Source organism: Adelges cooleyi, unplaced genomic scaffold (assembly GCF_023614345.1).
Source record: "Adelges cooleyi isolate 19-005CV unplaced genomic scaffold, UGA_ACOO_1.1 ACOO_flye_CR_arks_rails_tigmint_CR_PRNA_21, whole genome shotgun sequence".
Classification (NCBI taxonomy): Eukaryota; Metazoa; Arthropoda; class Insecta; order Hemiptera; family Adelgidae; genus Adelges; species Adelges cooleyi.
Genome location: NW_026095871.1, coordinates 13,423,082 through 13,439,580, shown reverse-complemented (window position 1 = coordinate 13,439,580; position 16,499 = coordinate 13,423,082). Strand labels below are relative to the sequence as shown.

General features: G+C 30.5%; 3 protein-coding genes across 4 annotated transcripts; 1 reads left to right on the top strand and 2 right to left on the bottom strand.

Annotated features, from left to right (window-relative positions):
• Positions 1–686: 686 nt before the first annotated feature.
• On the bottom strand, positions 687–3,137 carry LOC126834167 (uncharacterized). Of its 2 annotated transcripts, none has more exons than XM_050565908.1 (4): positions 2,871–3,137; positions 2,674–2,775; positions 2,463–2,591; positions 687–1,210 (listed from the first exon to the last, which is right to left on the bottom strand). In XM_050565908.1, the coding sequence occupies exons 1-4, from the start codon at positions 3,016–3,018 to the stop codon at positions 1,092–1,094; spliced, it is 498 nt and encodes a 165-aa protein (XP_050421865.1). In that variant the 5' UTR covers positions 3,019–3,137; the 3' UTR covers positions 687–1,091. The 2 variants fall into 2 exon arrangements, with proteins under 2 accessions (XP_050421865.1, XP_050421867.1); XM_050565910.1 differs by having other exon boundaries at positions 692–1,210; positions 2,463–2,588; positions 2,871–3,134.
• Positions 3,138–4,389: 1,252 nt separating this feature from the next.
• LOC126834165 (CD109 antigen) lies at positions 4,390–12,964 on the bottom strand. Its single transcript, XM_050565906.1, has 28 exons — positions 12,709–12,964; positions 11,811–12,002; positions 11,564–11,744; positions 11,309–11,477; positions 11,131–11,243; positions 10,918–11,058; positions 10,655–10,837; positions 10,500–10,574; positions 10,144–10,368; positions 9,889–10,075; positions 9,611–9,786; positions 9,292–9,546; positions 9,079–9,228; positions 8,865–9,004; positions 8,623–8,786; positions 8,178–8,401; positions 7,939–8,115; positions 7,676–7,858; positions 7,367–7,603; positions 7,104–7,288; positions 6,942–7,044; positions 6,661–6,867; positions 6,396–6,582; positions 5,936–6,327; positions 5,508–5,701; positions 5,260–5,434; positions 5,082–5,187; positions 4,390–5,015 (listed from the first exon to the last, which is right to left on the bottom strand). Exons 2-28 carry the CDS (start codon positions 11,990–11,992, stop codon positions 4,825–4,827), a joined length of 4,902 nt encoding a protein of 1,633 aa, XP_050421863.1. The 5' UTR covers positions 11,993–12,002; positions 12,709–12,964; the 3' UTR covers positions 4,390–4,824.
• Positions 12,965–14,118: 1,154 nt separating this feature from the next.
• Positions 14,119–14,938, top strand: LOC126834166 (39S ribosomal protein L40, mitochondrial). Its single transcript, XM_050565907.1, has 2 exons — positions 14,119–14,422; positions 14,512–14,938. Exons 1-2 carry the CDS (start codon positions 14,204–14,206, stop codon positions 14,887–14,889), a joined length of 597 nt encoding a protein of 198 aa, XP_050421864.1. The 5' UTR covers positions 14,119–14,203; the 3' UTR covers positions 14,890–14,938.
• Positions 14,939–16,499: the final 1,561 nt, after the last annotated feature.

Genomic DNA, 16,499 nt, shown 5'->3' with positions numbered 1-16,499 from the left:
TAATTATCGTCGTACATAGTATGTAGCCGATAGCGCGGTCCATATATAATTATCAAGTCTATGGGCAAATTTGATAAATTAAAATACAACATCCCACGGTTGACAGTCCCCAAAGCCAACTTATAAAAGTTTTTTTATATCTGTAGGGATGGTACAAATATATCGATACTACCATTAAGTTGTAAATATCAACATAAGTTGATATAACCTGTGATATTAACTTATAATTATCGATATTTTGACAAATTCTTGGCGCAATAATTTGGTTCCATGCGCGGTCTGAATATGTATAACAATTATTTTCTTTGTAAATTTCAAATAATTTCAACAACTATTAACAAAGTTAAAACTTGATAGTTAAATTTCTAAAGTATAACTTATTTGTAGTAAGTACTAACTATTTTGGTCATAAAAAAAAAATTGTTTAATGACCAAATGAGAGTAGTTTTGAAAAATTATAGAAAATTAAACATTTTTTGACACCTATATTAGTTATTACTTTTAAAACCAAGAATTGAATTTATAATTAAGAAAATTGATTTGATACGTCATATTTTAGTTGGCGACGAAGCTTTATAAAAAGAGAAAACACCAATTTATTGATTAAAAATCGTATTTTTTACTTAAAAAATAGCTATTTGATTCCGGATTCGAAATCAATGCATTTTAAATCCACGAAGACTTCTCGTCTGATATATTAATTGATTTAATGTATAATATTATATAATCCAATAAGTAGCTACAATTTCATGTTAGGTAAGTATAATTTTATTATGATGTAATATAATAAAAGTATAATTAATAATAAAAATAAAGCGAAAAGAGATAACAATGTTTTGCTACTCCATGTAATAACATAATATATATAAAACTCCCTATATTGGTGGGCACTGATAGGCTAAGATCGACGTCACGTGATATGAGGTGACTGCAGACTGATGTTCAATTTCTTCAATTACATAGTACAGCTGCAGTCAACAGAGGTAGAGGTTTAAAGATATATTTTAACAATAATTACCAAAACAAAAAACTATGTATGGGTAATAGGCAATGTAGCCAAAGTTGTGATTCACATTCATAGATTTCGTATATCATAAATAAAAGTTGCTTTTTATATACAAAATATGTAGACCGAGTATAGACAAATATACGTTGATTTCGTTTTGGCCATCAATAGAAGAACTGTTGGCCGCCAAGAGTTGACTTTTATCTAAAAAAAAATATATATATATTTAAAGTATAAACATAATTTAGATTATATACACTATATAGGCATATCGAGCAAATAAAACTATTCGGTCAATGAATATACAATAATATACTACATTAGGGTATGAATAACATGTTATGTTTGTTGGTAAATGTTTTTTATGTACTAAGCGGAAGTAGGTAGTCACAGTACTAATAGTTAATACATTTATAATACTAATTGAAACACTGTATAACAATAATACATGTGCTTAAATTTATTGTTTGGGCGTTTGTTATGAACTATCATTGTCAATACTGATAATGAAATAAGTAATAACAGATTATATTTATGTTAGAATTTGACACGATTACACAACTGACAGGTCAAAGGCGTGTACCTTTGAAAACATTTAAAAACATTACCTAGGAATAACTAATATCTATTTGGTAAATTTGAAATTTCTGATGTTTTTTTTTATAAAACAAATTAAACATGCTTTCTGGATTCAAAATGTCCATGGCCAATGAATACCATTATTTATTGGAACAGAATAGATAAATGAGTTTTGATTAATTTTAATATTGATGCAGAGAAACCGCTGTAATTCGATTATTATTAACATTTATCACTAACAAAATGTATTTTATCTTATTATTGTTTCTTTTTCTTCCACGCGCTAGTCTATATAAATATGTCAGCCAAATCTTATCTACTTTCTCTATTCTTCATATTTTTCCGTCTACTCCATACACGTCTATATTTAAAGCATTAACTCACTACTACTATACCTAATTCATCTTCACTTACCTCTCTCTTTTTGCCGTACCTACCTACCAATTTATGCGTCGGATCAATAATATATATTGTACATATGTATATGGCAGTAGGCTTATGATTTATGTACTTATTTACGGATGTAATTTTAAGATTCCTATCATCTAAAAGAGCTACTTGAAAATTAATGCGGCCAACGGTTAACTAAAAATAGCGTGTTTTTTTTATCCGATACAGGTTTTTTGGGAAGGAAATAACTGGTAAAAAGAAACATGCTAAAACTGAAGGTTTTTTTTTTGTTAGCTTTAAGTTTTAAAAATTCTGTAATTTAACGTATTTTGGATGGTTACAGTCAGATTTCGGCCAATGTATTCGCACCCCACTTTGCTACAGCCCTGACCTTCGTTCCCTATCCTATATATCTTAATTCTTAATGTTTTTTAACATGTGAGTATAAATTATATTAGGAATCGGTTGACAATACGACGATACTCACATTTCGTTCCCAGATGTTGATGGCAACAACAAGCCAGCAACCGATCGAAAACGCCACAGTCGCGAACGGTCGGTTCGCAGTTTCTGGACCTCACGTAACAGGTGTGCGCTATGTAAGGAAAGACTTCTGCTGGAAAAATAAACAATCGGCTAGATATTAGACGAAAAATCCCTCAAAAACTTTGCCATTGCGGCTAAGGCAGTATGGTCACCGTGGTATTTTCTCTGACAACAGCAGTGATCTTCTATGACGTCGTTGGACATGCAGTATTCGATTTCCCGCCTGGTGCACTCCTTGCAACCCGCACCAATCACTATACATGAAGGGAGGGGGAAATCGCATATCAAGTATGTTAACGTTCGGCAAAAGTTTTAATATTAATTATTACAGTATTAGTATTTGGCTCACTTAAATCGGGCTGCAAGTGCTGGATGGCGTCCTGGGCGCTTTCTTGGGTGACGGTGTGTTCGACCAACAAGTGTCCATCGGCCGGATTGGTGTCGGACGCGGATAAAACGCTAAAAGTGGCCAAAATCAAACTTACACGCGGCAACATGGCGTCAGACTGAAAATCCGAGCTTACAGTAAATGAAAATCAGACATGGCACCTAGACAGTACCTGGTGTTGCAACCACCACAAATAATATAATAGTGTCATGCCGCGTTTTAGTGATTTTCACTTTGTATTTACAATTGGTCACGCGGCGAAATTCAGAGAGAGTAGAGGAAAAAATCACATCACAAATGTTTTTTACCGTTAAACGACCAAATGACCAACACACAGTTGTTTTTTTGTTCATATTTTCTTTTTATTTACACCAATATATAAAAAAGTTTTGAAAAAAAAAAGTACAAAAGAATAATATAAAAAGCTATAATTTTTTTAGTGGAAACAGTCAATAAATGGACGGCTGCGTATGGTGGTATACCTTTCACAAATCAAATTAGGATCGAGTTACGTATAATTTATAAAAAAATTATTTCAGTTAGTAATTTAATTACAATAGGTGCTAATTAAATATAAATATTCCATTTATAACTTATATAAAATATAATATAATATATTTGAATACAAAATATGGACGGAACATTGTTCACAAAGATAATAGTAATTTGATCCAAAATACAAACATTTTTTTATCCAGTTTAAAATTTAGATCAACATAATAGTAAAAATTAAACTAATAATTTAACATGAATACAATATTTTCAATCTATAATTATTATATACTTTAACAGATCTATTATTACTCACTGAGTCAGTAAAAAAATTACTTTGAGCATTATTGCTAGGAAAAAAAACCAACTAAGTTATTTTAATCCAAAAAATAAAATAAAATATAATATTGAAATAATAAATAATACAATTGTCGAATATTTCCTTTTGGACGGAATCAGTTAAAACATAATGTTAAGAGCACAATAAACTTAATTATTTTAGTTACTAAACAATAAAAATCATAAGACAACAAAGTTACACATGTTAATGAACACAACAATAGCATGTTTTAGGTTTGCTACAGATATAGGTTTATAAAATTTACACACTCTAATTAGCTATTAATATAAAACATAACTTTAAGGATTTTGGCTTTTTAGCTACAAAAAAATATAGCAAATAATATAACTTATGAACAAATAATAAATACTTAAAATTAATATGCAAGCATGAGTTACACAAATATTTTATAGTATATAATAGGTGTAATTTTAATATTAAACACTAGGTAATATTAATATACATATTTTTTTAATACCTGTATTAAAGTGATATTTTTTTTTATCAATATAACATAAGTTAAGTGTATTATTGTATGTTTTTCAAATTTACATTACTTGAAAATAAAAAAATATGTTTTAATTAAAACGAAATGAATATTGAAACTATTATTCATTTTAGCTATATAAGTGTTTGAAGCAAAGCTCTGTTATCAATTTGATAAAATTAAATTATTGAGTAGTACAAGGAAATAATCAGAAAAGTTACTTTTTTTTTTAAATAACAATTTTAGAGTCATAAAATTTAATTTTTTTTGTCGTACTGCATATCTAAACATGTTTTTTTTAGACTAAAAAGTGAACTTTCTGGATTTTTTCATACTTTATTATACTTAATTTAATTCGTTTTTAAAAAAATTATTCATTTTTTAAGCATAAGAACAAAAAAAATACTTTTTCAAATAGTTCAACAGAAATTGTAACACGTAACTGAATAAAAATTAATCCTATTAAAACTATTTGTCCTAATAAAAAAAAATAATAATAATGTGAACTATTGTAGTAGAAATGAATATGTGCTTTTAGCTTGTCTTTGATCTGTTCAAAATGTAGATAACTAATACTCATAAACTCAATTTATATCCTATATATTATTATGCTTGTAGTTGATGAGAACAGTAATTACAGTCACGACCAGTAAAAATGTAGACGAAACTGATAAACTAATTGCGCCATTGAATATTGAACAATAAGGGCACTGACTGCTACCGCACACTTCACAAATATTTAATAAATAAGTCGGTAATGCATCAAATATTGTTTCGTTGAATCGCTCTATATAGACAATAAGCATGTTTTAAAAATAAATAATATTAAAAAATATTTGAAGGCAAAACAAACCTGGTGCGTAATAGTCATAAACGCGGATGGGTAGATAGCGAGACATGTTGGCGACTGGATACCATCTTTCAATCGTAAATTTGACACAGGTTTCTGTATCATCCAACTACATAAAAACAATAAATATTTATAACAATTATTATAAGTTTTAATTAAAAATAAAATTTATAACAATTACATAATCAAAGTAGAACAGTAGTTTTCCAGGGAAAAATCTTGCTCTTTGTAAATTTGGTACTTTTCGTTGCAATACGTAAGCATCTAAATATTGTTGTTGCATTATATAACCAGTTGGGATCGTGACATCAAGAACGGCCATACCAGACCTTGGAGACTCTTCATGGTACGTCCATCTATAATTGACAATAACCATAAAAAGCAATTTATTATTACAACATACAAACAAACTACCAGATTTATAAGCACCTTTGGCAACTGCGATACGTGATATGAGACTGATTGCGACCGTGGAAATCTGCTCGAGTTACTAAAGCAAAAGAACGTTCTGGCGGAGAAGTTTGGAATTTTGCTACATCGACATTGTACTGAACAGACATCTGTAATATTGCGTAACCAGAGCCTTTAGCTTGCACTTTAACTGTTCCCCAGGCTTGTGGAATCTAAAAAACAATAAGTTGAAATCAGTGTTTGGTATGTTGACTCAAAAAATAAACTTAAAAACTGAACGTTCACTGCCAATAAAACCAAACGTGTTCTGGGGTTGGGTAATTTTTTCGAGAGAGAATATATGTCAAATAAAAATGTAAGTTTTTAAAAATAGAATACGTTCAATCCGTGCATAAACAATGGATGAAATTCTTGTTATAAGTTATTTGAGATGATTTTTTTTTTACCTCAATTCTTTGTAAATTGGCGATATTGTCACTGTTCACTTGTAATATTTTTGTTTGTCCAGGAAGGGATGTAGCCTCGACTGTCACAGTTAACGTAAACACTTCTCTCAATCTATTTCGGTTAGTGTACTCGATTAATGCTTTATGCGCTATTGCGGTGTCTTGTGTTGAGGCCCATCCACCGTCGGTGAGTCTTTGGGAATTTAACCATTTGACAATATCGTCAACAAATGGTTCCTTTCTTGCAACATAAACAAGCAAAGCGTATGCCGTGGTTTCTATATTTATAGCATCATATTTATAAGGCAATCGTGGTAAAAGGAAAGGTTTTTGGTTTTCCATTTTTGTTGGTGGTAATGGCACATCTTCTTTACCCCAGTACATTAGCCCACCTAACGAAAAAATAAAGCAGCAGCTTAATTAGTGTTAATAAACATGTATACATTAAAAAATTAACTACCTTCTCTTCTAGCATGTTTAGCTAGTAAACTGAAAGCATACTCAGCAAATGAAGATTTAGTCAACATAAGAGCGTAGGCAACAAGAGCTATTTCATAAGGTTCTCCACTCATATTTAACAAATTCATGTTTTTTTCTAAATATTTTACTGCCCGACTTTCTCCTTGAGCTATTTTCGATCCTAATCCCTAATAAAAATTGACCCAGTGTTAATTAAATTTGGTCAAGGATCAAGAAAAAAATAATTGTAGAAAGTGAGTACTCACTCCTGATAAATCTTTAGCATTTGTAAGTGTCATTAGCACTTGAGCCGTTAATGATATGTTTGAAAAACGATGGGGTCGGTTTGATCCAAATAAAATTGATCTATGTATAGAGCTATTGACTTTACGATCCGGGAACCACGACACATCATAAAATGAACCTTCTTCTGTTTGATGTTTTAATACCCACATTAAGGCTTTTGAAATAACCTATTTTACAAATACATGACAACTAGTGTAAACTTTTATCTTGAACATGATTTCATCAAGCAAAATTATTTTACCTGTGGATCAATGAAAATAAAGTTTTCCCATTCGTAGAAATTTGCCTCTTGAAATACTCTAGCACAATATGACGTTAACCATACACTTGGATAGGACATGTTCCTAAAAACAAATCAGTTATGTACAAAAACAAAAATATCGATTAGTATGAATCAAATTACCAGTCGCTTCTAAATAGACTAAATGAACCGTCTTTGTTCATGAATGATAACATACGCTGATATCCAATATTCAAATGATAGAATGACTGTTTTTCTAACACTCTATTACGTTGATTCACATATCTCATGTAAATTGTCGTGTACAGGTTTGCAGCAAAACTGAACATGGTTTGCTCGGCAGAATCCTAATGTTAAAAATCATATAAATAATAGAAACATTTATACTAAATATTAACAATAAGAAATATAAAAAAATAAATTACCATTGGCAAATGTAACAAGGATGTGGCGTTAACGGGCATTGTTGGAAAAACTGGTCCAACAACATCTCCGACCAGTGAAAGGTGAGCTTTATTTGATCCATAAACATAATAACGATCAATACTGTAAGGGATTATAGGAGTTTCAGTAACGTTTACGTGTAAGTACTGGAAAACGTAAGCTCGATTGCTGAGATCGAGTATCATTGACTGATGCCTATACTGAGGTACTCCGTCGGACTAAATAAATACAAATGTTATTAATAATAAATTACCAGAATTATAAAGTGTTTTTCTTTTTTTTAGACTTACTTCTACATGTAATATTCTTGTAACACGGTCACTGGCCACAAGCGTTGTCGCCACAATGTTTATGCTGATGTCTCCCAGCCGAGTCGGTACCACAGGAAGATAAACAGTTTCGGCGTCTTGGGCCTTGATGTAAATGAAAAACTGGTGGTCACCATGGGAAGTTCTAGGGTTATACGAGTTTACCTGGGTAAATTAAACAGAAATACTTGAGTTGTGAACAAATAGTAAACCAATAAATATTGTAGACATTTCTTCCAACATACTATTCCATTTTCTTCAACATGAACAAATTTATAAGAGTCCGATCCAGATAAAACAACGACAGCTTCAATGCTGCTACACATGTAATTAAAAACAGTAACGCGAACTCCTATTTGTTCTCCTTGTTTACAGTGAGTGGGCATTTCTACATTCATGAAAAATGGCAGCACTCCGACATACTATAAAGATAATTAAAAAAAATAAATAAAACTGACTCACAATGTTGGTAAATTTTACTCACTTCAATGGGTTTTTTAATCATGCCAAATCCTTTAGTGGGACTTAAGCTAAAAGCAGTCACCATCCAATGAGCAGGGCGATGTGGAACTTGCAAATCGAATATAAAACGGCCATGAGGACCAATGTTTATGTCTTGCCACAACCATATATTATCGTAATGTCTTTGAATGTGATTGTAACGGAATTTGCGGAAATTATTGAACTCTGTACGGTTATATAAAGGACCTAAAAGATATATAATGATAACAAAAAAAGTTAGTACAATAAGGCTGAGCATAATGAAGATGGGGAGGTCACGCTTCAATGCCAAACTGTAGATGGTAAATCCCCAAAAAATATTTTATTGAACAATTAATGTATTATTAACAATTTTTTTCTCTTGATAAAAAATATTTGTAATGTTGGTATGTCATTAACTTTTGCTAGAACAATACAAGCACACTTACACAGAGCTTCATCAGTACCATCATCGCAGTCATAATGGCCATCACATTTCCTGTTAGCTAAATAACAGCGGCCGCTTAGACACTCAGCATAGCCTAAAGTTCTGTTACACAAAGTCGGCCTTAAGGGTAAAACTACATCAGTAAATACTACCACACCAGCAAATCTAAAAAATTGAATTAAAATCATAAAACATGTTTTATATTAATTTATTATGATTATAATTAGTTTTATTGAAACTAACTCGAATGTCCGGTTAGCGTCTATTCCAAAAGTAGACGATGGGAAATAAACTATTTCGTCAGGTGCGCCTTCATGAGATAACCACGTATGCATAATGGTGCCATTTGTGTCTTCATCAAACCTTTCCATTTTGGTTAAAACCTAACACAATAATTTGTAAAAAAAAATTGTATTGTATAGAAAATCAAACTATTATTACGTGCAATTCAATGTACCTTTGCATAAGTCAACTCGTTGCCTGCTTGTAAACTATAAAAAGGGTAGTCTAAGCCTGACAAACCAACATAGGCTCCAGGTTCGCCATAAATTGCGACTTCAACTTTTTCACCACTGCGGCCTTTACGGTTATTAATAAACACCGTAAACTGTAATTATAAAATAAATTATTTATAACCAACCTATATTACATAGCAAAATAACAAACTTACATTGTTTCGCGATATTCCATTTACTGGGAAAGTTAAACTGTCTACGACTACATCTCCGAATTTCCCGACGTGATAAACAACAATAGTAGCTGCAGGAGCCATTTCGGCTGACAGTGTAATAGCAAAAGTTCGAATTGTCGAAGCGTGAGTGACTTCTTGACCGGTTAACAGTATGATACCTTTAGAGAGTAAAATGTAGTCAAATGTTTCTAAAAAGTAATTGCTTTGTACATGAAACACTATGAACTGCCCCACCTAGAATGCAAAAACATACACATTAAATAAAATATTTAGAGTTTTTATAAGTGAGCATTTTTACTTTGGCGTCTTTAGTTGAAGTCCAAACTTTAAGTTGATGTAGACTTGGTGAATAATGGGTTAGCAATAATAACTCTGTACTAGTTCGTTCTCCAAACATGTCTTTAAATGTAGCAAGTATTTTCATTGAATCAATATCTTTTAATATTTCCGGTGCACGTTTATCATTTTCAAGACCTGCAAAGAAAGTCGCATAGAATATTTTCGTAATTTGTTTATAAAATAATAGTTGTCACTTCAATTATAATTTTTACTTAATACTAGTAAGAGACAACTTACCCAGTTCTGTGCGCAAGTATAATTTCATTTCAAACACCCCTTCGTGTTCCGTTGACATTTTCACTACTCTAGACTCAATACTTCTACGACCGCCAGATCTCATCACTATTTCTGCGGTCATGTCCAATTGACCAAGCATCAATCTATATCGGTCTAGTGGCGAACCATCATGATGTGAAACAGTTATCTAATAGCAAATAATTTTAATATTTTATTCCAAGTTACTTAGCATGACATAATATAAACCTGACTTACATAAACAGTAAATGGCATTGCAGGCTTAAAAACTTGTGGAGAACCGCCCAAAAATGCTAGTCGAACAGAAGAATTGAAAAAACGAGCAGTAGAATACCCTTCTACAATTTCATTTAAGTATCTTTCACCAACAGTTGCTGTTATAGTAACTTCTGTTCCCTCTAACGTAGAAACTAGTTGTTGCAATTCGCTCAGCGGGTATTTGAATTTGTAGACACCGTAAAACTAAAGAAAAAAAAATTATATACGTTAAATATCTGTGCAATTCGGTCTCTAATAAGTTCTACTATATGACATTGTTTTCAGTATAAATATTATTAATAATAAAACTAAATAAGCATGATAAGAATAGTTACCCATTTTTTATGTGGTATCTGATTAATTCGAGTATACTCAGACTGCTTGGGAAACCAAGACGGATAGGTTTCATCCTAGAAAAAAAAAATGTTTATTTTATATTTTATAAAAATGTTGGTAACTTTATTTAAACAAATAATACTCATCAACTTACAAAGCTAAAATATTTTTCAGTGATTGGACCGTCATAATTTTGAAATCCGTTTTTTAGTGGTCGGATTGTAGCTTTTAAAGTTAGATTTCCTTTAACGGGCCCTCCATTAGTGTAATTGGCCATAACATAGCCACTCAAATATTTATCAGAATCAAGGAAATAAGCAGCCATTGTTACGTTAACCTAATCGAAAAAGATTTCAATTAATTATTGTTCAATACAAAGTGGTATAAAATGATTTATGCATGTTACAATAAAATTACCTCAAACCGTGTTTGGTAATATTCTTCAACTAAAAATGTTGCTTCTTCTATTTGTCCTTGAGCAACTACTTGAATAGTCCATTCACCAAAAACTGGCTGGTCTGACATTTCATAATTTAAACTCACACAACCGAAATTTGACTATTAATTAAAATTTAAATAGTTATAATTTTTTTTTTTTTTAATGAAACCAATAATAAATTATATTAATACTTGTCTTGACAGCCATCTTCTCATAATATGACGATTCGGATCTAAGATGTATACATCGACAGGATTATCAAAAGCTTTTAGTTCTGTATTGACTGGAATTGCTCGAAAATATACTGAAAGTATTTCATAAATGTAAATATAAATATTTAATTATGTTATTTAACCATATTTCTTGTACCTATTTCTGATTGTTTGTATATTGGTTTATCAGTTTGTATAAAAATAGTCATTGAACGTTGGGAAAAATTTAATCTGGTTTCATTGTAAAAAGCGATTCCACCAACTACACCATCGTACAAGCCTTCCACCCTCAATTTGTATTCACCAGTGACACTGGTAGTGGGAACCTAAAGTCAAATCATGTTCATTTTTGAAGTATGGTTAAAAATATATTACTAATTTTTTATATAGTTCTGAAATGAAAAATACTAACCAATAACAGTAACGTTTCTTGAATTCCTTCTTTGATCACACGTATTTCAGAGGACAATTCAACTCGGTTTCTTTGTATTGAAGCCCTGACTGAAATTGGCTGTTTAGCCTTGTAAACCGTTACAGACACTCGATAAACTTGGCCAGGTCTAACTATTCGACTCGCCACAATAAAATAATTACTGCAACAGAAATTTATTAATGGGTTAAGGTTGTTTTGCTGTAAATCAATAAAATGAAATACTTACGCATCTGGGATGATAACGTTGTTGTCAAAGTTGTTTTTCCAGTCATACAAACTGTTCAATCCTTTATTTTCACTTTGCAATTTAGTTGCTCTCGGATATTCATTATCTTGAGTGACTATATAAGGTGGATAATCTTGTGCAAGACATAGCTTGAGAAATAAAATTAACAGCACGGAGATCATTTTTAGAGATCTAGAAACAAAAACAAATACATACAAGTATTTAAAACAAAAATCATTATGATTACAATACAAGTAACTAAAAAATTTCAATATTTATTTAACAATATAAATTTTATGACCATATTGTGTAACATTAGATAAGGTTTTGAACTAGATACAAAAGTTTATAGAATTCAATCCCTAAACACTATGAAATGAGCGTTGCTGCCACCACTACACATAATCCTCGCTTACAAAGTTAAATCAAAACTTATACTAGGATACAGGAAAACCAGCAACAGACATCATATTTTCAATAATTTTAAAGTTTAATAATTTTCTTGAAAATATGTATTGTTGCATGACCCTTAAGGATAATATTTCTGTTAGTGGAAGTGCCCAGACTTTTTTTTTAAACTAAAACTTGACTAAAAATAAACATAACAGCTGTAATATGTAATTTATTTATTATTTTACTCTTTAAAGCACTCTAGTGGTAAATTAATAAAATAGTTTAGATAGATTGACAATTATCTGTTAAATTTTAAAAACTTTGATCAACCTGTTGATTTTCCGAAATTGGATGATGTTGTGTTGATAATACAAATCACTAGCGGTTATGTTGGTTTCGAATTAACGCAAAAAGACCAATCATAAAAATAAAAATGATCAGCTATTGTTGTGTATGAATGTAATAATGAGCAAAGAATAAAAGAGGTATACGCCCAAATAAATACCTGTGGTTTAAACGTGATTAACGATCGTATACTGCATACTTTGTACTCCTCTTCGAATATAAAACTATCCGCTGGTGATGCCGAACAATATTTATGTAAATGATTAATAATAACAAAATAACAACAGAAAAACAATGCTAGAACAATTATATTTGGTTTTATGAAAATTTTAACGACATACAAAAAACGTTTAATGAAAACAATAAAGTGCGCTTTTTAGTATTTGTCATTTGTTTGGTGTTTATTTACACCGAGATATTCATTATTCAACGTAACCTGTGAAGTTATGTAGCGCCGACCCCGCCCTAGCGGTTAGGTTAAAAATTCAAATGAAAATTTACCAGTGGCGCACTCTGGTCGATCGGTATAGCACATTGTGTTTTGTATAATATACACATTATTTTAAATCAATTTTTGTTTAGAAATTAGAATACAGATGAACAACACCCGACTTCCGAATATGGATTTGACATACCTTTATTAGGAGATTGCAGCAGATATCCTGCAAGCTGATTATGATTTATTATTATAGTTGCCAATTGGCGATTGTTTAAATAATGAATTTAATCAGTCACTATAAATATCAATTATGATAAATTAGTAATTACATCAAATTATAAAACAACAATTGTTAAATTCTTAGACGTTGCAATCGCTGCGATAGCGTCCCTAGTAAATATTTTAGATCAAGTGTGTAAAGCTACTCATACACAGCAATACGCAATATAACTATAAGACAGACATTCGCAAGTATCTAAGATTAAATGTCATATTTTGTGGTCTAGAATTTAAAATCAGCGGCGAACAATTCAGATCCTAACTTGAGCCAACAGGCATCTAAAACGACTGCAATACTCGTGATCAGGATAATGGATAACTGGGCATACCTCCGACCGCTCATCATTATAAGCTTATAAAAATGTACATTGGTATTAGATAAAAAAAAGTGTGACAGTATAAATTTGAGTCTAGATGAAACTTAAAGACAAAAATATTAAAAAACACAGGAATGTATGTACCAGGCAGCTATAAATATGGGATAAATAATTTATTATCCGTACAATAAGTACGAGTAAAAAGAATGAGAATATATTTATAATATTAATTATTGAAATATCAAACAAAAATTTTTTTAGAATTTTAGTATAAACTATAATTGCATTTTCCGAAATTAGGAAAAAATTACATACCAACTTTTGTCAGTAACATGTTAAGACAATAAGTTAGAAAATATTATAATAACTTGTAGCTTTCTATCTCGTTAATGTCCAGCCTTAATAATATGTGAAAATAATTATTATTGTTTGAATTTGCTTTTTTCCCGCGTGATCATTTGATTGGATAATACTATTTAATATCTATTATCTTTTCTAAATTTGATATCAACCTTATCACTTACTGATTACTGATTCAATAAAAGTAAAAAGAGTCAAGTTATTTTCTTGCCGAATCGAATGATCAATGTTACGCTTTTGATCATATTAAGAAGAAGAAAATGTTTAAATTATTTTCTTCGCTGTCATTAAACCAACATTTTGTATCAGGAACAGTACGAAGTGTGTCTACATATGGCGGTCCGTTGTTATTCCGATCATCCGCTCCAATGTTTGCAGAACCACTGAAGAAGAAAAAACGTTTGGATCCACAAATCTTGAAAGCGAGAGAAGAGAGAAAACGTAAAAAGATTGAGAAAGCCATAAGAAAATTAGAAAAGGTAAGAATCGTAATTTATTATTGTTTTATTTAATAATGTCATAAATAAAGTAAATAATATTATTGAAGAGGTTTGTTTAACAATTCTAGGTATCAAAAACATTAAAACCTATTGATGAAGTTCAGTTAATGGCTTCACTTGCTAATGAATCTGGAGATAGACGAAGGCCATCTATAAGTCATAGCAATGAAAAACTTGAAGAGCGTATAATGGCTTCAAAAACTTGGTCAAAATATAAGCACGATGAACATTTTTTTAACCTTCAAGTAATAAATGATTTAGAGTATTCACAACAGCGAGCATTAAATGAATTACGTGAAGTTTCCGAGGAACTTTATCAAGCAGCCATTGAAATTGATGAGTCGTTGTTACCGTATAATTTAGAAGGACCCGTAGAAACTCCTCCAATTGAAAACTATCAGAGTCCAGATGGCGAATACTCCGATATTTCAAAAAAATGGGAGTGAATAGTATTAATTATTAAATTCACATTTTATATTGTCAAAAATTAATTAATTAATTAAAAAAATTATGCAAACAATTTTGTTTTGGTTCTTAACTAAACATTTATATTCTCAAGTTCAGTATTTGAAATTTCAATATACTGAGCTATGCAGTAATTATTTCACATGTTTAATGTTTTATCATACTTGTATTTAAGGTCATTTTTTTCTGTTGTAATGCAGTCTGTTTCATGTAGTTTTACCTATTATCAAACAAAAGTAGAAATTGATTGATGTAAAAGTTGGTTTTTTAGGCAAAATTTAAATTAATATGTATTATAGTGAGAAATTACTAGATTTTGAGCCTATGAAATTGATGATTTCTTTATAACCTATTCAGAGTGGTCTGGTTTTTATGTGAATAGCGGGATAAATTTTATATTTGGCTGGGCTGATATATTTTATAAGTTATATATTTTATGGAAAAATGTATATGTAAATAGTCGGGTGGGGGGGGGGAAGTAATGAAAGACCATTTTTAAAAACGAATTTGTATGTATACTAGTATTGAGGCATAAATATCATTTAGATTTTTGACACAAAACAGTTAATACATAATAAATAATACTAATATTATATTAATTAATAAAAATTCTGTAGTATATCTAAATTATATTTAAATGTATTGATTTTTAGTGGCGTGAAATGTACTTGACAGTATCTAACAGTATGTACATTCCAATAATAACAGTTTAATTGTTGGTTACTTTATCACTATGTTGTTCAACGGACAACGGTTATTACTTGTTAGTTATTACTACGATCCGTTCGAAGGGTTATAAATTATAATATATAATGTAATGATGATTTTTTTTCGTCTCTCATTTGTTGTAGTATGTTTTGTACTTTTCTGTACTCCTTTCTTGGAATACGAGGTTGAATTATTTTCGTTAATTCCTTATCGAGATATTCTAAATCTTCACGCCACTCAATTCTCCCTGTCGGTTCGGTCTTAAATTTCCTTTCAGTATCTCTCAATGCTTTTGTAAAATTTACTGGCGTCGTGTCAACTTCGTCTACAGTTGGAGTAGTGGTTTTAATAACTTTCGGCGCTTCTGTTATAATTTCTTCTGTTGGTTCTGGGATGTTTCGAAAACGGTTTATTCTCATTTTCATTTTCCATTAGTTCTCGGTTTACCAAAAAACAACTGAAGGGCACAGGGGAAAAACGGTAGTTGTCACATTATGAACATTTTAGAGTACAGCAAAAACAAAGTTCGTGAATTCCTCTACCTCTTACATACGAACAAAAAAAATCATATTAAATGCTACTCTAATAATAAATGTATTTATTTAAACAATCTATTGATATAAATAAAACAATTATTGGCATAAATTGAAAAAAACTATTTGAAAAAAAAAATTTCATAATGTGACTACTACCATTTTTCCCCTGTGCCCTTCAACTGATATTCAAGAGCAGGCAAAAAATGGTAAAAAATTTAAATGATCCATGTTATCGAAAGGCGAAAGGTCGAGTCGTCGATTGGGTTTTAATTGTTGTATGACCTAAAAACCTTAAGTATTTTTGTAGTGCAGGTGAGTCACGACTCACGTTTGCCTAATTAGTAGAT